Below are 24,230 nucleotides of genomic sequence, written 5' to 3'. Positions count from 1 at the left end.
TGACAGACAGTCGGACACCAGGGTCTCAACTTTCCCAGGGAACCAACGAGCAAAAATCTGAACTCCCACCTTTCATATGACACCCACATTCGAGATCCTTTCCTTCACTTTAAGTCACTTCCAAGAACTGTGAAAGAGCGCATGCATCCGTGCAGCTTGGCTAGGTGCAACAAGCCTGAATGGAGCACCATGGCATGCCCACATAGATTTTAGAAACAGCTTTAGGTGCTTCTGAAAATGCAGTCACCACATCAAACTAGCTTGAGTGATCAGTGTTTGTTGTGATGTAATTACAACACCAACGTAGCATGGCTGCTTTCAGACAGCTGACAAGAGCTTTGTGTGAGTGTGTACAACTCGATTGTGTTAATTTGCAGCACACACAGTGACTGTCCAGCCTTCTGAGATGGATCATTGTGTTTGCATCACATTGCTCACGTTGTTTAGTCTTTTCCTGGCAGAGCCTAATAATTACTAATTACTGTTCTGCTACTGCTTATAACATTGAACTGCTAAAGTACGTGACTTTTATCTGGGGTTTTAGGCTTTTACCCTCCAGCCAACAGCCACACCTGCAAGCTGGAATGGACAGGCTTTAGATTTGCTTTTCTATGCATCACTGACATTGTAATGAGAGAAGAAAACATCACTTGTTGAGGGATCCCAATTAGCCGGGGTTCGACTACCATCCAACAAGGCACGATCAGGCACAAAGAAACTCGCATGACTAGAAACGTTTCTTCAGGAATCTGAACCACGTTGATCTTCCCTCTGCTATCGCTTTCCTCTCTTGTCCCCATTACTGCTCCGCCAATTTTTTCCCTTCGGGTTCATTTCCGCGGATGATGTCCCGCGGGGACAGGCGTCTCGCTCCCTGCCGGGTAGGACGCTGAGGCGAGGTCCGCGCAGGGAGTGGAGGACCAAGAAGCCCGTGAACCAGACAGACGCGGCAGGGCGCGGATACTGCCCCCGGGAGTGCCCGCACGGGACGAACGCGGAGTCCACCGCTGGACGGGCGTGTGCGAGCGCTGCCCATGGAACGAGGGGGCGGTGCAGGGTGCCCGGGCCGGGCGGGGTGCAGCAGCGGCCCTGTGGGGCCCCGGGAGCGGCGCAGCGAGGGCAGCCGGGGCACCTGCCCGGTGGGGGCAGGCAGGAGGCGGTGCGTTCCTCCCTGACGTCACAGCGCTCCCGCACCGCCCCTGACAGCCTGCGCCGGCCGCGGTGCGGGAGGCAGCGAGAGCGTCCGGCTGAGCGGCGGCGGGACCTCCCTGGCGCCCCTCGGCTCGGCTCGGCTCGGCTCGGCTCGGCTCGGCTCGGCTCGGCTCGGCTCGGCTCGGCTCCGCACGACTGCAGCGCACCGCCCTCGCCATGTCGGTGGCCGGGCTGAAGAAGCAGTTCCACAAAGCCACGCAGGTACCGCGCCCCCTCCCCGCGCGTGAGTCGGCGCCGCCGCGATCCTCTCGGCTGCGACCGGCGTGTACGTGGGCGGGCACGGGTGTGTGCGGGTGTGCGCTGGGCGCGGTGTGCGCGGATTTCCATTCGACTGCACCGCGAGTGGGATCGTGGATGATGTGGCCAGTCGTGTGTGATGAGCGAGCGTGCGAGGGGGTGTGAGCGTGTCTGCACGGGTGTGCGTGGTGCGCCAGTGGGTCACGGCTCCGCGTGAAGGATTTTGCGTAGTGGATGTGCACGGGAGGGGGTGGGTCTGCTCGGGTGTCCGTGGGTGCGCGGTGCACGGCTGCGGAGGGCCCCCCCTCGCCGCCCAGCCCCGTCCGCGCTGCGGCACTGGGGCAGGGATGCGGGAGAAGCTCCTGGGATGCCCTGTCCTCCCCGCCTGGAGCCCGCGGGGGTGGCTGCTGGGGCAGATACCCACCGTGGCCCTCGAACCTTCCCTGCCTAGGGCTGTGCACTGTGTTTTCCACAGGCGTTCCTGACTTTGGGAAAAGAGCAATAAACATGACCTTTTTATTTTCTGGGTCTAGACTACAGCTGAAATCCGAATAATAATGAGGTTTGGTTCTGTTGCTTTAGGCATGGTGTGATATTGCAGGAAGGTCAGGGGGGATGTTCCACCAGTCTTCGAGTTGTTTCATAATACAAAGTCTGTGTGTTACTGTCTGCAAGGGTACAATTCCTGAATCAGGTTCTGACTCAGCGTACTTTGGGCAAAAATCTAAAATGATTTCATAGATGTCAAGGGAACTGCGTTGGATTTAGAGATCTGAGATCAAGACCTGTGCAATGTGCCTTTTTTTGGTTTGCACCTAAATACAAAATCTCCAGTTATTTTCTACTAATTGCTATTGCAGGCATCTTGAGGTAGCAGCTGGTCACTGCAAGCAGTCTGTAGGTGCGGACACACAAGATATATTCTGCCGTTATGCTTTTCAACACCCATGTATTTCTCCTTCTCATGCATCTCATGTCTTTCATCTCATCTCTTGTGCACTATGGGGAGGTGTTCCCTGAAAGAATGATCCTTAATACAAGTATTTGTCCAAATTCTGATTTTCAATACCTGCCAGTTAACGCCAGTACCTATTATGTTGTAGCCAGGTGGGTGTCGGTCTCTTCTCCCAGGCAACCAGCAGTCGGACAAGAGGGCATGATCTTAAGCTCTGCTGGGAAAAGTTTTAAGTTGGATATTAGGAAGAAATTTTTTTGTGGAGAGAATAATCAGACACTGGAATGGGCTGCCCAGGGAGGTGGTGGATTCACCGTCCCTGGAGGTTTTTAAGATGAGACTGGATGTGGCACTGAGTGCCATGGTCTGGTAACCGCAGTGGTGGTGTTGGATCAAGGGTTGGACTTGATCTCAGAGGTCTTTTCCAACCCAGTTGATTCTATGATTCTATGACTCTGAATGCAATGGGTTATGTCGAGTTCCAGCATGGGCACATGTAGGCATTAAATGACATTGTGTTTCACCTTTAATGCCACATTGTGTTGCATCGTTGTTAAAATAAGTCTCATAAGAAAACTGCTGTACTCAGAAGAGATCAGTAAGGAGCAGTTAGGGGTGTCTGAGCCCATCCTGCAGCACTGTTTGCTGCTGCTGCTCTGTTGTTTCTACGTCTGCTGTTTACAATGCCATCAGAAGGCCAGGAATCATCAATACTGCACTGAGTTCTGGTACTGAAAATAAGAATTTCAGTGTCTGTGTCATCCACATATAAGAAGCAGGCAAGCTGAAGTTCACTTTTGGATACTAGAAGTCTCGGTTCTGCATTATTATAAGCTAAAGAGAATGCATCTGCAGCAGCAGAGATAAACATCTCTTTTGGGGGGAGCATGGTGTGAAAGGTCCATGCGTGATGTTTTGTCCTTCAGATGACACTCTGACACTGATTGTCAGCAATACTGTCATCTGGAAGGAAGGAAGAGTTTTAGCTGTCTGGAACCAAAATATTAAGTCTCTGATGCCAGATTTAGCAACCTGGCATCTGATGACCTAGGGATTTTTGGCCTCAGCCTTGGCTTTCACAGTTAGTTTCATGCAGACCATGAATATACATTCATGCATGAGAATGACTCACAAGTATGTTGCAAGACAAAAGTGTTTATTAGCTTGTTTGCAGTATGAGTGAGAAATCCTGGATTTAGTTGTGATAACCTTGAGCTAGGGGGTAATCTTTGACTAGCGATTAAACTCCAGGAGAAATATAGATTGTCATTGTTGGTGTGAATAAAGCTTCACAAACAGAACCAAACAAATTCGTAGTTTTAAGAATTCTAAATTATTAATTTGGTTCTTACTTATCTTTACATATATGATGTGCTGTCATAATAGAGTCCTAATTCATATCAGGAACAAGTTATTTCTCATAATTTCTTAGCTTGCTCTGTCCTTTAGCCCAGCTTAGCATTGTGAAGTCTTGAGTTCTCTGGTTTAATTTCTTTCTATCTTTAATGGTATTATTTTTGTTGTAATAATAGAACCCTGTAAACAAGTAGAGTTTATGAGTGTACAGTGCTATTAATACATAATGCCATTCCAGTGAGAAGTGTAAATTTGTGGTGCAATTTGAATGTTATAGAAAAAGGTTTTGTTTCATTCCAAAGTCTTCTTTCTATCAACTTTAAATAATATGTCTTCCACGTTGTTTTATACAAAGTAAGCATTTTATTTTCATTCATAATTTTTTTCACTTGTAAAATGACAAACTAACCTGCATGAAGTATTGCCAGTTCAAAAGCCATGCCTGTCAAATTCATGCACCAAATGCAACAGCAGTGAGTTATTGAAAAGCAAGAGGATACTTTGTGCCTTCTAGAATGAGTGGTGTGTTCCCCCTTCTGCCTTTCAGGAAAACTTTTATGGTTTTATATCTGTGCAGATTCATGAAGTTTAGAAGAAATATTCCTGACTTTGTAAAAGCAGGGTAAGTCTGGAAGTTACGACATTACTACAGAATTGCAAGATGCTAGATTGACCAGTATGGAGCAAGCTAGATTATTCATTTAATTCTATTGTCCACAGAGCACCTAAGAAGGAGAAGTAACCCCATCTGAATGTTAACTGTGCTGCTGCAAATCTGTAAGACATCCTGAAGCTAGGAAGATTGCATTGAAGAGTGTTTTTCCAGAAATGAGCAACCAAGTGCTGTGCCACCAAATGCTCCCTTTTATTTACGCTTGCAGACTCCTTTTCCATTAGTTCTTTGTCAGTGTGACTGGGAGAATATTGCTTCTACAGGTTTGTGTACAGTTTTAAAACTACCACAATCATTATGGATGATACCAATTTGACAGTCTGGGGCATTTAAACAGAATTGGTTTAAAATAGAACAAGCTTTGTTTCCACATCAGTGCTTTCATTGCATAATATGATTCTTGTGAGGCATAGTCAAAACTAAGCTTTCAGAAAGTAATAATTTCATAGGGAAAGGAATGAACAAAAATTCTGGGAATGGCCACATCCGATGTTCCCCTGGAAACCACTGAATAAATGTGACTGACATTTAAATAGCAATCCAAATGTGGTGATTTGAACCAAAAGCCTATAGTATTTAAAAGCCTGTTTATTTCCTACCACTGTATTCTGCTTTTTTTGATACAACACGATTTGATCTCAACACCAAGAGAAAATTAACCAGTTTATATAGCTTTATAGAGAAAAAGGTTTGATACTGAAAGAAGCATCTGAAGAAATTACTTCCACTCCACTTACCATTTTCAGTAGCTTGTTAGATGCCCTGACTTTTAGGTAGAAAGTACTGTGCTTCCCTCTTTAACAAGCAGCCTGTGAATTGCCCTGGTGAGAATGACCCTGATGACTAATAAGAAGCAAATGAGACTCCCGCCTTGCTATGCTATTACCCTCAAAATTCTGTGGCCTTCATAGGAATTCTGCAGTGATTCAGAACTTATTATAAGCAGGTTCATTTGTAAAAAAGAGAACATTAGGGCCAAGGCAGGGTTGAAGTTGAGTCTGAAAACATTGCTAATATGCTTAGAAAGTGTCCTGACAGAGTGTCTGCTTATTAGCATAGACACAGAAATATTCTGAAGATGTGCATCACCACAAACTTGGAACAGTTCCATTGAAAGCTGTAAGAATATGAGTATGATGGAAATTAATCTCCTGGTCAAATGATTTCTATACTGTGATTCATCTGTCTGAATGTTTTTTTAATTCCTTGGTCAGAAGTATGCAAAAAGGTTTTAAACTGGAATGGGTGAAGCAATCCTCCCTTATATACAAAGTGATTTCTATACTTGCTAGATTCTTTAACTGCAACTAACTGATTGTTACTGTTCCATGTTATCAATATTTTCCTCAATCCTTGGCAACGTTGTATTCAAAATATATTCCTAACTGTCCTGCAGTGTGGAGTGGGAGCTGTGCATGCGTGCAGCCTAGGCTTTTCCAATGATAGTGCATCACCTGTCTTTTCCAACTGACTGTGATTAAAGCTGGATTCACAGTAGGTCTGCTTATCTCCTTACATATTTCCTCTCAGCCTCATCCACCAAATTCGGTGGATGTCTTTGTAAGGGTAGGTGGGTATGGGAGTTGGTCTGGGAAGGTGGACAATGCTGAATTTTTCCTAGTGCAAACGCTGTGCTATGTGTTGCTTATGCTGAACTTCATGAACTCCCTTCTCTTGTGGTGTGAAAACTTGTGAGCAAGCTGAGGAAGCAGGAAGAAGAGCCATCTGCAGGGTGGTGTGGCTGTGAGGATAGTGCCCCAATAGCCTGCTAGAAACCTCTCTTCAAGAGGCATACACCAGCGTAGTCTGTTGGTGTCTCTCAGTGCAAAGTGGTACTTTTTGACATCAAGGAAAAGGAGCAAATTTTTGATCTGGAAATAAAGACTATTTTTGGAAAAAATATTCACTTAGCTGTGGAGGGGATTATTTCTACAGCAGGTAGGGAAATTCCTTCTGTTTGTACACTCTAGCTTGATTGCCAGATACATTGTTCACATTTGGCATAGTTCCCATGTGTCCTTTTATTGATATTACATAATTGAAAGGATGAAAAATTGACTGTAATCCAGATTGCCCTTTAGTTGGATACTGTGTAACCTTTCTGAGTTGTTGATGGCTTAAACAGTTTGCTTCAGTTAAAAACCGTGTTTCTGAATCTGAGTAACTGAACTGCTTTGTGTACAAAGCAGTTTTGTGTGTGTGTGTGTGTGTGACAATTTCTGAAGCATCTGTTATCGTAGTATCTTTCCACTTGATATGTGCACTTTATGTTTTTATGTAAGTATGAGTATATAAAAGCTGAAGCATTGAAGGACACACATCTGTAAATTTTCTCCCAGCAATCCCTGGAATCAAAGAATACCCATGGATGCTATGCTCAAAACACAGCCTGCATCAGATTTTTGTTTCATATCTTGGCTTCCATTTTAACTGCAAGTGTTACACAAAAAGGAAGAACTGGCTGCTCTTGGTCATTCATGCAAAACAGTATCTTTAATTTTTAAATGTGCCCTCATGACTAGCATGCTGATTGATTGCGTGCTTCATTAAAGTGCTGAAGCAGCGTAAGCGGGTTTAGTCCAAACAGATTTTGCAGAGGTTACCGTGCAGGAGATTCTGTATTTTTATGTAGCTGTCAATTGAAAACTGAGGGAGGTGCTGGATTGATCTTTAACATTTCTTGTGAGGGGTCGAGGGTCGAGAATCTTGAACACTGTCATGACCTAGCAGTGTGCCAGTGAAATCTTTGGGTTTTATAAACTCAACAGGAGGGGAGAAGTTGAAAAACCACTTTGCAGGCCACAAGGAGCTGTTACCACTCCATGAATACATCTGAAGAGAAACTGTATGGGCAGCATTTAGTGGGAAATGCCCTGATGAAGCAGGCTCATGGCCCTCTTCTCAGTGAAAGTCTGTGGTACACTCAAGGGCAACCAAAACATCCTCCACACAACCTTCTCTCCTAGAACTAAAAAGTCTCCCTTTTGCTTCTTTCCAGAAATTTCTGTGACTCTCATTCTTAATTTCTTCTCATGTAGTGGCCCTTGATGGACAGTGGTGGTTCTGATCCTTTCTTAAATATCTGATATTTATGATAATAAATATATGATATCTTTATATGAAAGAAAACCAAGCTACAGCATGGTATTACTGTGATGATGTTTGCCTAGCCTTCACCTAGCCTTTACCTAGCCTCCAGTTCTTCCCTAATCCTGGACTTAATCTTGGAGGCAAATTAGTAGCTTTTTTATAATCTGAGACTATAAAAATGTCACAGGAATCCTTCCAGTCTGTCATAGAAGTGCTAAGAGTTGGTTTTATTTCTCTCAAAGCAGAGAAAAAAGAGGGAAATTCATATTCACTCTGCTAACATTTTTCACAAGCTTTCACTTTATGGAGGCTCTACAGACCTGCATGGTGGAAAATTAAAAATCATAAGTGGTTGGTTGAAGTTCAGTGTGAATTGACACCGCTGTGGTGGACCTGAACAGAATGATTCATGGATATGTAGTTGTACTTGATGTAGTAGTGATGATGCTCTTGTGTCCATGATGGAAGCCGTATCTTCATAACTCAAAAGCTTTGAAAAAATTTTTTCCATTTTGTAGACTGAAATTGTAGTGAAGTAGTTGTTACAGCATCTCAGGGTCCACACCAAGGGGCAGCAGTTTGCTCTTGCTTTCTTTGCCCATTGCCAAAAAGAAGTGTTATTTGATCCCAGCAAAGGTGCTGCTGAGACAGCAGCAGTGTAACCTTGCTAGTGGCAGCCTTTAAAGGCCATTTCATGTCATACCAGAGGGCCTCCTGAAAGAATGAGAAATTCAACCACTGATTCGTCTGATAAGCCTGTCACTGGGGGAGGGCTGGTGAACTGAATGTACATCTGTTTCAGATTAGGTAGGTGCCACTGGCTGGGATCCTTGTTAGCATTGATGTAATTTTCACTGGGCTGTGTTTTGGTCCTGGCTTCCTTGGATATGTTATTTCTGTCAAAAGGAGATACTATACTGAATCCTTTGTAAGCAGAAATTCTAAAATAGAGAAAAATGTTGTCTTTGCCCCTCTTTTCCCCCTCTGTTTTGATGGCAGTAGAACACTTCACACTGTTAAAATATTTTTGTCTTCCTCTGTCTTCTTCATAGTTTTGGGTATTTCAGTTGGATTTTTTAGTGAGTAGTGGTATTATATACCAATTGTTATTCTTTTCCAGTGCCTAAATTCCAGTTTTTGTTGGCTGCAAAAGGTCCTTAAATGTGAACAGTTTATCTAAACATTTTGATATAGGGCTTGTTTTTCACATTTGTGTTAGGAAATTCAGTAAGTATTGAGCAGAAAGAATGAGGACACATTTAATTTTCCAGTTTAAAATGTTCTTAAGCACTAGACATCACTTTTGTTCTGCTTCTGGGGGGAGGAGTGCAACCACAATGAAATAGGATAGCATAATATGTTCCAAAAGAGATGAAAGTTATGTTTTTTTCTCCAGAAAGAAAATTTTCCTGCAAATTATTGTTGATTTTATCTTTTTCTGACTTGAAATATACTGACAGGAGTTGCTCTTTTAAGCAGCACTAGTTAATTAGATAGTTTTGCTGAGTTCTGTTCCTATCTGTACACTTTTCAGCTTCAAGGTATGTGCCAGAAATTCCTTTTCATGCAAAATCAATCTAGATGCAGCAAACCAGTTAATAATTCATAAGGTATAAATGTCAAAAATAGTGTTTGCCTTTCCAGATGAGTCACTTGTCTGTCTTGGAAAGTTATGGTGTCATAATCTGCAGGCTGAATTTGAAGTGCTGCAGTTTTACAGTTATAATTCTGCAATGGATCAGTTTCTTTCTGCGAATAGAAGAACAGCTTTTCAACTTAACTGATGTTGTTTGGAAAGGGATTTGGGGACATCACACTTAAAACACATCCCTTCATGGCAAGAAAGTGCACAGAACTGGCTAAGGCATTAGAGATGACCAGTTAGTGTATATTTCTCAACTAATTCACCAGCTGAATTTGTATTTCTCAGTTAGTTAGAACTGGGTCTTGTTTCAGTTGAAGTGAAAGGAGGTTTCAGTACTTAGAGGCAGGTCCTAATTAAGTATTCTGTTGGTTGTCTCATACCATTTCTTACATTGGCCGGGAATGGATGGAATTTGATTTTATTTTCCACTGTTATGAAAGGAGGTAAGGACTTTTAAAACAAAACTGAGGCATGAAGAATGTTCAACAGTATGCTAACATTTTTAGGAACCAAAATGTTTGAATTTGTAAATGTCCCTTGATGTGCAGAATAACCACGTGTTTACTGATTAGACTCCATCTTCCTTGGAGCCTTCCACTGGTATTAACAAATGGAAGTTTGTCTTTCAGGAAGGATGGCTAGAACTTATGGTTACCTCTATTACTAAAAGCCTAAATTTTTTTTTTTTTTTTTTAAGATATGAACATATTTTTCTGAGGCTGGCGGGGAATCTTCTTGTTTTACAAAATTGCTGAAAAATGTCTTTCCAAATATGAGACAAATCCACCACTGTCAAAAGTGGATATGACTGTTGCAAGCAGTAGGCATAATATGCCATCATCTAGACTGTCATTATATAGATAGGTAAAATGTGATGTTCTGGAGAATAGAAAGATGTAATTGCTGAAAGCTGAGACAAGCTTAGATAAATACTGTGTTTAACTTTTTAATGCAGAAAAATATATTTTCCTCTCAGATTTTGTCTTGTTTGTTTCACCTATGTTAGCTGCTGCAAGAAGGTAACATGGCAGCAAAAGTTAAGCTTTACATGGTAGGAATGGGTGCCTCTTACTAAAGAAAAGGAGTAAGAGCCACAAATACCCAATATCTAAAGGTAAATAACTTTTTTTTCTTTGTTTTGCAATGTTGTATTTCAAAATAATATAAGTCAGGGTGATTTGGGACCTCTGATTTTTCACAGATGTCACATCCCTCTTCAGAGGTCTGAATTGGCATGTTTTAGGAAAGCTGCATTTTTATGGGGAAAAAACCTGTAACACTTGAAATAAAACACCAAAGCTCTACAGCCTCTAGAGGGTATTCTGCTGGACTGAGATACCAAAAAGGAAGATGTGTGAGGATGAAAGACTGTGGAGGTCCACAACAGGAATCCCTGAAAACTGAGCAGAGGTAAATTCTCTGCTCTGGTATGTATGGATGACTGACTAGAGGCAGATGTTACGGAATGAAGCTAACCCTTGGTATTTCCTGCTCCATTAACCTATTTCAAGGATCCTCAGTTCCTGATCTGGACACAGTGATACTGTGTATCCTTCCAGTCCAAGAGGAAAGATGACAGTGTTCCCAAAACACATTCAGTATAAGTAACACCAGTGGGTTAAAGAGGTATGAATTTAATGGTGTCCCTCACTACACATGGAAGCAAATGTGACTAACAAGGGGAAAAGCTAACATTGTTTCTAAGATGAGGACCCCAGCTGTTGAAGATTTCCTGTCTCACAGGGAGAAAGAATAAGGAAAAGGAAATACTCCTCTGCTGCTATGATTTTGGGATAGTATTTTAATAAAAACTGCTGGACCGTCACTGAAAAATAAGCTCTCCATGATGCTTGTTCCTTTCCCTAGGGACGGTTCGCTGTGCTGAGCAGACTGGCAAAGTCTTTATGTTTTGCGCATGGAAAGCCTCCCCAGTGCTGACTGCCAAAGTTCTGCTAGATTTTGATCAGCAAAGTCCCTGCTTCAAACTGATGACTCATTCAAACAGTTAAGTGAAGCTCAAAACTCTCCCAGGCAGAAGCTGAACTCTGGGTTAGCCTATTCCTGGGGCTCCCTGCAGTGCTGTGACGTCTGTGCTGATGCCTGGGGTGCTGCGAGTGACTGAAAGTACGTAGCCAGGCTGCAAAGGCAGAATGCAGTAACACTTACTTGGCTATATAGATATATGGCCTTTCATGATAAAGGGCAAGATTGTCCTAGTTTGTCTTGCTTCCCTATAACCCTGAGGGAGAGGGGAGACCCTGTTACTTTAATGTGAAAAAGCATTGCTGCGTACTTAGGCAAGAGTTTCAGTACAAAGGGAACTAATCTTCTGCTCTCTGATGCTCAATGCATATCATAAATTATGTATGTATTCTTCTTCCTCAGAACAGTGTAAATCTCTGGGCATATGTGTTATTGTGGTGCTTGAGGTCTCAAAAGCCTCAACTTCAGGAGCTGGGATTTTGGCTGTCTTGTTTCTTGATGCACATCCTAAATGTACTGGCTGAGAAAGCAGCCAGGCACACTTGGGTTGAATTTCTGACTGGGGCCTCCTGATTCCACTGCAGGATCTATTTTAATAATAAAATAAATTCCCAAGATAAAACCAAATTGGAATGTGGATGGACTTCAGTTTGAAAATATCTACCAGACTATAGGAGTAAATTCAGTGATGCCCAAGGGCTAGCCTAACCCTGATTTCTGTTGCTGTAATTTGGGTTCTGGTATGGTAATTGCTGGTTTACTCCTCTCATCTTAAGAACAAGACCACTTCCCAAATCATACATTAAGATCAGCTATATTGGATTTCTGCCAACTTTTACAACATGAAGGCAGTCTTCTTGAGCAGATTTGGAAGCTTCCCTAGAGACACACAGATATGGTACTGTTTTATCTTCTCACTTGTGAGAGACTTTTTCTGTCTTCTTGGACATCGCATTGGAGCAAAAGAGATTTGAAAATTTAATGAAGCTGAAACAAAACATCCTATTCTAGTTCCCTGTTTTTCTCATTTGTGTTTGCACGTTAACTACATGTGTGTCCAGAGAAAATTCTTGACCTACAAACAGATTCACTGCTGTAGACTTTTTTTCTGATTTTCTCCTGATATTTCTTTAAAACCTTTGTAAATTATTGTTATGAAAAATTATATTTCCTTTAAATGCTATATTAATTTTCTTGTAATAAAATAAAAATTAGGAAGGTAAATTAAGCAGCAGGGAAGAAAGCCATGGATGTCAAATGAACTTTTTGTTAAAGAGTGAAGATCAAATCAGGAGTACGAGTAAGATCCCTATGGATGGCTGAGCCAGAGGGCTCAGAGCTTGGAGCTTAGAGCTTCTGGAGCATGTGATGGACCAGGTAGCAGGGAGCCAGCAAGAGGGAAGAGTGTGGCCAGGTGTTGACTTTTGCATGCTGTGTATTAGTAATTTTATTAGCACTACAATGAGAACTTATGAGAAGAGTGTATAAAGAATATTATGATATTTTTTTTTATATGATGCAACATTATACATATCATCATGGTAGGATGGGACATTGTGGTTGTATCACTGTCAGAAGTCATCAGGTGTCTGGGGTGTCCCTTTCCTGGCTCAAAGTATCCACTGTTGTCCTTGAGAGTGACTGAGCTTGTGGTTAGAGATTTAAGATGTGAAATATTGAAGCTTAGCAGCACTAAGAAGCATGGATAAGCTAATACCAACTTGCTTCCTAGTATTCCCAGGTGAGAGCTAAAAATGCTTTGCAATGCTGTTGCCCTGTTTTTGCTTGCATGGGCTTGCCTTGGAGGTCAGTTTCTGTACATTTAAGAAGTAGCTATTTCTAGCTGCCCAATGCTAAGCTATGGGGAAGTGTTGAGGGAAACATATAGGAAGTCTCTCTTATCCTGTCACAAATCGCTAAGGCTCTGACAAAAAATCCCAGGGAGGAGTGAAGGGGGAAGAGAGATAGAAAATAAAGCATATTTGCAGCAACTTGGTTTCCTGCCACAACCCTCCCAAGCCTGTGCTAGGAGGAAAAGTTCTGCAGTGCACTCTTCTGCACCCATTTCTCTTCCCACGTTTCTGCTGCAAAGTGACCAGAAGGGCAGAAAACGTGACTTTGGTTCTTTTTCTGTGCCAGCCTTTGACATCTGAGGAATTTGTGGCAGGGCTTGTGGGTTTGTTTCCTCTGCGCCATCTCAGTGTGACCAAGGAGCTAAGACTTAAACAATTCATTCATTGTGAGTATGATTGTGAGTCCTCAGCTCTCCTGAAATGACGTGTTTGGTCTGCAGGCTGGAAATGTTGGCTTTTGTGCTGATACTTTATTCTTAAATGGCAAGAGTCCTGTCATTAACAACTACTCTAAATTATAATGCATAACCAACATTTACAAAAATTTTGCCAGTATTTTGCCTTCCATGGAGACTTCAGGCAAATGTACAGTGGAGGTGACCTGGTTGTTAATAGATGTTCACTAATGTATGTGCTAAATGCCTTTACTCAGCAGCAAGAAAGCATTCTGCAGACTAAATGCTGCTGATTTGGGGCATTTTGCTCATTTATTTTATCTTAAGTGTTCAGGACTAATTTTTAACAAATTTTGTAGTCTTTTGCTTTTTGTTTGTTTTTGTTTGTTTTTGTTTGTTTGTTTTTGTTTTTAATAGTATTTTAGCAGCATATAATCCCAAATACTAAGGAGACATTACAGAATCCAGACATTTTAAAAATAGCAGTGCTTACTCCTTTTAATTCTTTACTGAATTGCCTTGGCTTTATGGTTTAAATTTTCAGTTCTATCAAGGGCAAACCCTAGTACTTTGTTATAACCATATGTTTATAAGACTTAAGAGTTTTGAGGGGGTAACAGCACACAACAGCAGTCAGATGATAAGCGCTGCAAAGACCTGTCAGTAATTCCTCTGAGCTGTTTTGTTTCCTTAAAGTTTACCTCCCTTTAGAACTGTTCTAGTTTAAAATGTGTGCTATGTGTTTGACAGTGCGGGTTTGTACCCCTCCCTCTTGCTTGCTTTCTGATGGAGCTTTTCAGCTGAACTGAACTTCTGAGGCAGTATCCGTGCTGGAAAGTCACACAGTGCAAAAGGGTTGTGAAAACTGCAGGAAGCAGTCCTCCTAGTCCAGGAGGGATTTTCTATGTCATGTGAATATTTAAAATTTTGTTTTCACACAGCTGTGAAAAGCTCTATGATCAGCTGATGGGCTGACTTGAGTTTTAAATTTAGTAAATTTCTTGGCTACTGCTAACTCACTTTGCATGCAAGGGTGTAGGTAGATATGAGAAGAAAAGTAGCATCATCCACAGAGAAGAGAAGTCATGTAGATTTATGGATCAAAAAGGCTGTATTTTAAGAAATAGTGTAGTAGTGACCAGATGTGGCAAAGCAGGTTTCTTTACCTTCATCATGCTTTAAAGAATTAGATTGCATCTTCTGAGGCAGAGACCTATATGGAGACCGTTACAGAAATATGAAATACTAAGAGATCAGGATGTAACTCATGAAAAACTCACTGATGCTCTTGGTAACACTGCTGTCTTACCATGAAGTAGTGTCATCTTCAGCAGGTCTGAGATACTCATTACCATGGTACAGCACTGATTGATCACATCTCCTAGGTTTGGATCATGTAAACATAGGAGTCTGGTGAGGAACCATTTCTATGTTCCATTGTGAGCTTTTATATCTGCCATAGTTGACCTAAGAAGTAAAGAATCCTTAACCACTCTTTTTCTGTGCACCCAGACATAAACTAGGTAGCGTCTAATTGTCATAACTAAGGGAACCCCACTGTCAGTGCAAGCTCTGCTGGGAATTCCTCTCCCTGCTTTTCATCACTTATGTTTCAACCATCTCCCAAAGCTCTGGAAAAACAGCTGCAAACTCATGGGGAAACTGAATTCATGATCTCTTGGTATGCCAAAGAGGATGGCTATTGTCGACACAGCCCTGAGGGCAAATGTCTATTTATCTTGTCATTTATTGCTGTTTTGTATCTCTTTGGTTTTTGCTGATAGGAGCCACTGTCCTCATGCAGTCAGAACCCAATGATTAGAGTGGCATATGATCTTACCTTAAACTGGTGTTGCTGACAAGGCATGCTGTATAATTCCTGATTTGCTAATTTACGCAAGTGTGCAGTGCAGGTGAGCTGCCATATTTATCTCTTGTCAGTGATTTGACACACATTGTTCAGAAGAGATAGACCTAAGACATGCCAGCGGAGGTTTTGCTGTTGATCAGTTAATCAGTGGGAATGGAAGATCTGATGGCTTTAATCTACACTCAGTAGGCAAAGCTGATTTTAGGAACTTTAGCATCTTATGTGAGTGTACTCTGCATCACTCTGAAGAATCAAGAGCATGATGCCTCCTGGCCTTTGGAGGCTTGTATTTCTAGGTACTTCCAGTAAAGCAAAGCACTTCATCAGAGCCACATTGCATAAATTTAATTGCCTTCCAATTCTTCATTTGCATTGTAGCTTATTTGTTGCTTTCCCCTCAGGCTGCCATAGCTCATGCTACAAATAATTATAAAGATAGGAGTATCCCAGTGGCATCCTACATGTACACTCAGCCCGCTACCTGTGTCCTTGCTGCTGCGAGGACAAAATCAGACTGTGACAAACACATGCTTTATACAAATCCCCATACACTTCCTTTGTACTGAATATATATATATATATATATACACATATATATATATATGTATATACACACTTAGTATTCACAGTTTTATAGTTTGATTGAAAAGTTATGAAAAGTAACTGTCCCACTGAAACTAACCCAGCTTTGCCTGTCTTCAGATGTCTTGGCGGTTGTCTGCTTCTGGGGTGATGTGTATGTGGCAATTACTCTTCCTCTCTCCTGGTCCTCGTCCTCTCTCAGGAACTATGAAACTCCTGGGAGCCATTTAAATACATTACTTATACTTGCTTTTTTTTACACTACAAATCTATTTGTTTTTGTAGCAGTTCTTCTGCCCACATAACCTTCATTTTTCCTGCTAATATCACCTCCTCATGCTCTGCAGAAAGACCTGTGTGTCATTCTCTGCTTCTCTGCATTTGGAGATGAATTTGAAATTCTTGAATCCAATTAAGGTCTCCCCATAGACATGAAAGCCTTTTTCATTTCATATTCTTCTTCTTTACTTGTCCTTGTGGAACTAGCAGTGAAATTACTGTGGTGCATCCCTATTCATAGACCAGTATATGGTTATGTATCAAGCACTCCCAGCCGTAAGGGGTGTGCATGTTATGCTCAGACAAAGGAGATACGTGCTTTTGTGTACATGTCTGTTTTTTTCATGTGTCATTGTAGGAGATACTTAGATGTAGACATCCTTCCTTTGGTAATCTGAAGTTCTTCTTTGAGCAATGAAGTGGTTGGCCAGAGAAATTGTTATCATTTGACCAGTGCAAAGTGTCTGAAAATGGTGGTATGTCAGGGTTTTATTGATTTCTTTCTCCTCTTAAGTAACTTCAGTTTCTTAAAATAAAAGTAGTTATTTAGGAGTGAAGGGCTCTGAAAACAGGAATGACATCCAGTTACACTGCAAACCACAGCCTACTTGTGAGCAAGTAGGGTTATAGCACTGTAAGAACAAGGGAGCTAACCTGGTGGAAAATTATGTCTCTCCTTTCATAATGGCAGAGAAGACCACGTCGTCTGGACCCTTCCCTGAAATCCTGATGCTGCTGCCATCAGCAAAGTCAGTTTTGATTTGGATGTCCAAATGAGGGACCCCTCAGCATCAGGGATGCAAGTGGTAGCACAATCACTCTTGGGAGAAAAGAAGGCGGCGGCTTTATGGAGTATCACTCTGGAAAACACGATTGTCAGGAGACAAAACCAGGTTGAAGATGAGCACAGCAGTGAGGATTAGTGGATAAGGCTGGTAAATGAAGCCTCACTGGCATTTTAAAAGACGTAGGTATACTTATTATCTTTCTTCTCAAGGCTTTATCTGGAAGCTCTCTAGTTGTGCAAATATGAGAACTGGGAATTAATTATCTTAAAAAAGGGATATTGAGTAAGTCCTTTCATATATGTAACGGCTTTTTCTTAGGAACAGAAAAAAGACATCTTCAAAATTTGTGTTGCCATACTAAGCTGTTTTAAAGGCTAACATAAACATTCAAAACACAAATGCTGGGATTAAAAAATATGTGGTTTTAGAGTTGGTTTGAGGGAGGAAAAATGCTTATGCATTTCTGCATGGAGATGCAATCAGTATAGGAACTGCTGACACACCATAGTAATCCCCTTCCTGTTCATACTAGTAACTTTAGGAAATGGTGGTAAACAATTAGTTAAGAAATGAGTAATGTGTGGTAATAGACAAGTACTTTTGACTGTACAGTCCAAATTACAGCAGCAACAATCAGTCTTTCAGTCTTGTTTTGTGCAGTTCGAGTGCCTTCGTGACGTGATGATGGCTGAAGTTCTGACACATCTCAGGCTCTGAGACAGTCAGTGATGCTCATTATCAAAACGCCACAGAGCAGCTAAGCCACAGTAATTGCCACAATAACTGTGTGTTTTAACCTGCAGCAAGCACAAATTCAACCTAATTTGGTAAATTGTTTTAAAACTACATTTGAGTACCCTGCAGAATCAAACACTGTCAAAGGGGTTATCCACTCTTCAAGGCTCCACTGTGTGAAGGCCTACAGAGGAAATCTGAACAAAATAGATCTGAAGGGAAGAATCAAGATAACTGTGTTTTGCAAGAATAGCATATCTGATTTAAACAGAAAGGGAAATAATTTGCAGGGTATTTTGGAAGTTCAACAGCATCAATAAAATAATAACTTTGTAATTCAACTGTATATAGAAAAGTCATGTTAAAAATACCCAGATCTCAGTATGCATAGTTGAGATTTATGTAGTTACTCTGCCAAGTAGAGGAATTATTAGTGAACTAAGGATTAAGTGAGCTCTAATTTATTGCAGTCCAAAGGTGGAGGAGAACTAAGAAGGTTACTGCATTTTGTCACAGGAGTTTTCAAATGAGACAATAAAATGTAAGTATACCAATTTCTTAGCTTTATAGACAAGACTATAAGAATTTGAGATTTTATTTTGAGCTTTGGTAATTCAAGAATCATAGCAAGAGAGATTCAGCTGAGAAGGTAGTACTGACCTGATATTTATGTTGCGGTAATGATCCCTGTCTCTGGGATGTTACAAGGTCACATTTCTTCTAGGCTTTCCCAGAATACTGCTGATTTGAAAACTGAACCTTTCACTGTTCTTTCCTTTGTGCTTATTTGCGCAGAGATCACTGATATTGGAACATTGATGCCTGTTTTGGCACTTCCAGTCAAAACTGTGGTTTCCAGAATAGAGCGTGCTATGTGCTGGTGTCCCAGAGCATATTGCTCTTTTGCGACCTCTCCTTTAAAGAAGCTTCACCTACTCTCAGCTCTTGCTTTTCTGTATTTCAGCCCATGGGAAAGCTCTTTGTAGAGAAGCTTGACTGTAGTCTTCTATTATCTTTCTTCCAGCAGTATACTAATTTTTTTACATCCCTTTTCCAGACAGATTTATTTTAAATGTTCACTACAAGAGGGATACTGAAGGAAACATTGTTCCATCCTTTCTTTGAACTCACACGATAGAGGAGGCACTGAAAAATTTTCAGAAATCAACAACATGTACCAAGAGAAGAAAGTCAGATTTTTTGAGAAGTCCATCTTGGCATAATAATGTTGCAATAGACTGGTGGAAGACAAATGTGATAGTGTTCAAATATCTGGTTTGGTGGTGTACAAAGACAGAAGTATACAGAAAACTAAAGAGTGTTGACAGAATTATCCATATAACATCTGCTTTTCTCTAAAATGTTTTTATAGTAACCAGGTTGAAATAAGCTGGTCATGGTAACAGCACGTAAAAGGTAGTATCATTTAAGATTAATTCTTACCATGGTGGTGAAGTCCAAAGAAATTTAATAGGAACTTGAATTCCTACCTTCCATAGAGCTTATTTTCATTTTTGATGGAATCATACAAATTTCTCAAAAACAAGTATACAGAACTTACTTTTAACACCTAATCAAGGACTTAGCTTTTTATTGTTGAACTAATGGAAAATATTCACCATTTTAAGCAGCAAACAAAAGACAAATTTTATTTTCCTTTTTTTTTCCCCACTAAAAATACTTATATTTTAAAAATAACACCATCAGTTGCCTGCTAGATGAACAAAGTTATCTGTATTTCCAGTGATGACAAGCACTTATTTCAGTGGAAAAATCTAGCCAAGTTGAGTTTAATTTTTACTAGTTTTTACTTCTGCAGACTAAGAGGGGACAAAAAATGGAGCAGAAATTTACTTAATTTTTGATCCTCTTTTTTTTTTCCTTGTCTGGGAAGCAACTGGAGGAAATTGTGAAATCTGAGAATAGCACTGTCTTAGCTAGACCAAAGACCTGACAGAGTTCCACTAACACCAGTATGGTTTAGCTTTGAGCATCATCTGTCAATAGGAAGGTGAAACTCTGATGTAACAGAAAAGAGAAGAGGCTATTCTGAGTACTTATATGTACCATCTCTCTTCACTTAGTTATCAGTGCAGACTATTGTCAGTAGTTCAAACGGAATTGAAGAGTTCACAACAGTCTTTTCTCCACCTTGCCATCTTGTGGCAGCTGACTTAGTGATGAACTGAAAGCAGTGATGCATTGGGCACATATTCCAGGATTTCTTTGCCAGAAGTTGACAAGGTGAGTTGGGTGATCTCAGTGTGAATGACAGGGTGTCCCTGTCATTCTAGTTCCTGCTAAATCTCTTTGAGAGAGATAAGTTGTCATTAGGGCTACAGCAAATTCATAAGGAGGAGTGTTATGCTGTTGAAATGAATTCTAGACTGCTGTTGTGTTGATGTGGTAGGAGACGCAGTGACAGTTTCTCACTTGTGGTAGTCCCGCAGTCATACACATTGTGCAAGGTACCAAACAGGTTTTTGTAGGTGGCCTTTAGAAAGGTAGCCCGAAAATGTCTTACAGAAAAATTTATTTAACTGGCATTTCATTACATATAAAAAAAGGGCCCTAATATTTTGTGTGTTTCTGGTGCTGACTACAAGAATGGCTAGAGCTTTGAACAGTGATGTGAGTTGAGATTCCCTGAGGAGAACAGTGACGTACATGGTCAGTGTAAGTGTGTTGTTCAGTATTTATTTTCCATTTAAACCTCACACTCTGGCAAAGGCATAGAAAATTAGTAACACTTTGCTGTTCGGACATGGCATTTTTATGGTACAGAAAAAACAGCTACAGTTCCTTATGCTTGCTATTCCTTGACCAGCTCACTATTGGTACCTTGGAAGCAGAAGTGCTTGGGAACGTGCAGTCAGATAAAGTGGTTTCCTGCAATGATTCACTGAAGAAAAAAAGATCTCTGCAATGTTTTGCCTCTCTTTGTATTTCTGGCTACAAACAAATGAACTTCACATGCAAGACAATGTCTTAAAATGAAAATTGACCAATGTAAATTGGTCAATTAATTTTGTGTAGATATAAACAGAGGAAGACTTATTACAGTCAGCCAGAGACCTTGGCTCTGGCTCCTGCTTAAGTGGTGATTACTGTTGTGGCTGACAGTTGTGTGACTAAATGAGGAACATCCGTGACTAAAGGTGCGAGATGGTCCAGGTTAATCTTGGATCTGGAGGCTCCCTGTCTGAGGTTATATGGTTTACATGATGCAGAGATAGGGGATAGGAAGGAGCCATCCTTATTGGATCAGAGTGGAATAATTTTGTTCATCCCTTCAAAAAAAGCTGTGCTCTTTTTAATGGTGGCTGGCTCAAACAAGGATAAACCCTGGGATCACGCCAGCAGAAAAACAATGAAACTGTTTTTCTAAGAGGCACAAGTCATTCAATTCCTGATGAGCTGTACTTAAAACACATTTTTGTTGTAGAGAGTTTGTCAGCATCCTCATCTTCAAAAAGTCAAATGTGCTGTTGAGACTGTATCAGTAGCACTGATTAGTATGATCTCTCCTGCTAGGAGTTAAAGCAAATATGCTGAACTCTTCTAAACTTGTTTCTGAAAGACCCACATTAGTTGTTTGCATTGGTGTTGAGCAGCATGTCAACGTTGTTAGAAAAATTTTAAAGATGGCACCTTTGTTGTCTGCGGTGTCTGTGCCTGTATAAAGTTTATTTCTTGTGTCTCGCATTGTGACTGCCCTCTTGCCTGTGTTTGGTGTGATGTGAGATGGCTCGAGGCAGGGGGTTGCTCACTGGGGAGTGTGGCACTGCACACCCAGGCAGCTGGCAACTCCCCAGTGACTTCAGCACAGCATTGTCAGGCCCCCACTTAACAAATTTCATTTCCATCAGTTATAAGTGCTGAGGGAGGAGGGGGGCAAGGGAGATGCACTTTACTCCATGTCTGGCCCTTGTCAGTTGATTTAAGAGTATTACAGTGCTTATATAACACTGCTATTGCAGTATCCCAGGAGGCATGGGCAGCAGATCGCGTGCAGGAGGTTGCTTGATCAGAGAAATTCTGGCTTATGAGCCCTTGTTGGGCAGCCTTGCCCCCTACCCTCCTGAACTGATTTGTTGTCAGCTCACAAAGCAGTGCAAGCTACTTTTATTCTCTTGGTTTGTCTGATAGGACGTTAAGACTGTATTTAGTCACAGGATATGATAAGCTCTATATGGCTTATCCGTAGGTTACATAATGTTCCACAAACACAGTCTGGGGTCTTAGCTGGTCTTGGGCTGGCTGTGCCACTACTGTCATGGCCTATATTTATCCATTTATTAGGAACAACTCATCCGTTTCATATGGTCTTGTATAAAAGATGCTAAGGACAGCTCTTAAGAAGCCAAGGCATTTAGAATAAGCCCTTTTTTCCATTATTAATTTTTTTTTTATTTACAAGGCTGCATACATGGAAAGTGAAAAGATTATATTATGAAATAGTTGTCAGTGTTTTGCAGTTTCTAAACTTTCATGTACCTTGGTGAGACTCAGATTTTGCCTGAAATGTTTCCCGTTGTTTTTGACTAAATACTAAATACTAATGATTTCTATTATAGTTTCAAAATATTTAAGAACATCTTTGTTACCATAAGCTGACGTGCTATTGTAATAAAGTCTCCTGAATAATAAAGTAATAAAGTCTCTGGAATTCTTGAATAATTGACTTAAAGATCATCATTAAAATTTAACCCTGACAGGATTTTTAAGCTTTTGTTTTTGTTTGTTTTTGGTGCTTAATGAGCTCTGCCTTTGGACGTTTAAATGACCTGTTTAATAAAAGTGAACTAAAATCAGATAGTGCTGCAGGTATTTGTGAACCTTGCATCCCTTCTGTAGTTCATCTGTCTTATTTCCTTTATTAAGCACTGTTTTTTAAGGCAACTTCTTCCTCCAGGATTATTTCCATTGCAGTTGTAAGGAATGATAGAGCAGTGAATATAATAGTGAATAATGTTTCAAAAGCTTTCAGATCTTTTCATCATGTTTTGACAGATGAACTTTTGATAGCTGTAATAGTAGTGTGCATTGGGAAAGTACAATATTTAAATGGAAGTGGATTACTTACCTTTGAAGGCATGCCTGGGAGCTTTCAGTGGTGTGAAATGAGTGTCATGAATTTACTACTCTCTGTATGAAATAGAGTATTGCTGTGTTGAAAAGCTTCTGTTATGCAGATGCTGTTGAAAACATTATGATTCCAGGGAAATGCTACTGGAAGTTAAACATGAAGAATAAAAACTTGTAATAAAAAATCATTAGCATTCTGTAATTTAACTGATTTTCAGAGTCAGACACAGAAACCAGTAAATACAGAAAGATTGTTTGTTTCCATTTCTGACTATACTTTGCAAGCCACGGTTGCACTGGAGTGACATTCTAGCTTGTCAGGAATGGACTCGCGGTACTCTAAAGGTACACGGATTCTAAAGGTAATGGCCTATTAACTGATGCTTTGAATACAATTTATCAGTGTACAAGCATGTAGATATACAAATATACAGATGAGATATTCCAAAAGTAACTGTCATGATTGCACGAGAAAAGATGAGTGAGTGGTAAAGACATGAAAAGTCATAGAAGAGGAAGTTCAAGTCACAAAAAATTCTGTCCGTACAGGAAAAAATGCCATCACTTTAGATTTTGATCAGTTATAAGTGCTGCGATTTTGTGCAGAGCTATTGGTTTAGCCGTGGAGTAGTTTTAGTCAGTCACTCCAAAAGTGGTTAATGTCTTCTACAGATAAATAAATCAAACTGCAATAAAGCAGTTGGATAGTCTTGCAGCAGTATTAGTACTTTTCCTCTGTCAGCCTTGAGTTTTCTCAAGTTTCTGAGGAGTTGCCTTTGATGGGTGAGACCTACACCCCTAAATAAATTCTTGATAAATTAAAATGTCTTGTGAAATTAGACACGTGGAAAATATTTGGGGTCAAATACGAGTAATAAATGAACACATTTTACCCTAAGCTATCTTTATTTCAACAGGATCTGGTGTCTTGCTTACTGTATTCAGATGGAAAAACAAAACCAAAAAAATCTCACTACAATCAGAAATCAGGAAACAATTAGCTTGTAGTAAAAAGTAGATAGAATCATATCTAAAACTTGGTGCTACTAACACCAAGGTTACAGGTTCAATTCCCTGCGTGGGCCATTCACTTAACAGTTGAACTCGATGATCCTTCCGACTCAGAATATTCTGTAATTCAGACCTTGGGGCTTGTATTTTGAATAAAGGTTTCTCCAAATATCCCATGGAAAATGCAGCATGGAATCTTCTAGTGCTTTTATGCAAGTCAGTGTATAACTGCTTGAGATTTCTGACAGGAGGTACTATACCCATTGAGGTGCTATACCCATCCTTGAGTAAATCTTTTATTTCCTATTAGAATGCATTTGTGAGCTAAATAAGACAAATTATACCATCGTCTATAACCATAGTCTCTTTCCACAGTCTATCCCCCATATACAAAGATTTTAGACAGAAGATGGCAAATCAGTTGCAGTGGAAGTTTGGAAAATGTGTGTAAAGTATTCTCCAAAAAGTTGAAAATGTC

The 24,230-nt window shown here is 40.6% G+C and overlaps 1 protein-coding gene and 1 long non-coding RNA gene across 3 annotated transcripts in view; both read left to right on the top strand.

Annotated features, from left to right (window-relative positions):
- Nucleotides 1–1,249: 1,249 nt before the first annotated feature.
- Nucleotides 1,250–24,230, top strand: part of SH3GL2 (SH3 domain containing GRB2 like 2, endophilin A1) — an 88,444-nt gene continuing 65,463 nt past the window's right edge. The window contains exons 1-2 of one of the 2 annotated variants that reach the window (XM_027910012.1): nucleotides 1,250–1,271; nucleotides 1,310–1,413. In XM_027910012.1, coding sequence (XP_027765813.1) covers nucleotides 1,369–1,413 — 45 coding nt within the window. In that variant the 5' untranslated portion in view covers nucleotides 1,250–1,271; nucleotides 1,310–1,368. Of the gene's footprint in view, nucleotides 1,272–1,295; nucleotides 1,414–24,230 lie in introns of those variants that run through there. The other variant, XM_027910004.1, reaches the window with a different exon arrangement.
- Nucleotides 4,345–4,600, top strand: LOC114072098. Its single transcript, XR_003574132.1, has 2 exons — nucleotides 4,345–4,382; nucleotides 4,481–4,600. It is a non-coding gene; the product is annotated as an uncharacterized LOC114072098 (long non-coding RNA).

Source organism: Empidonax traillii, unplaced genomic scaffold (genome assembly GCF_003031625.1).
Source record: "Empidonax traillii isolate 1590-97213 ecotype Southwest subspecies unplaced genomic scaffold, ASM303162v1 scaffold28:size2823434, whole genome shotgun sequence".
NCBI classification, from domain to species: domain Eukaryota; kingdom Metazoa; phylum Chordata; class Aves; order Passeriformes; family Tyrannidae; genus Empidonax; species Empidonax traillii.
The sequence above is the reverse complement of the archived record's forward strand: the minus strand, read 5'-3'. Positions and strand labels throughout refer to the sequence as shown.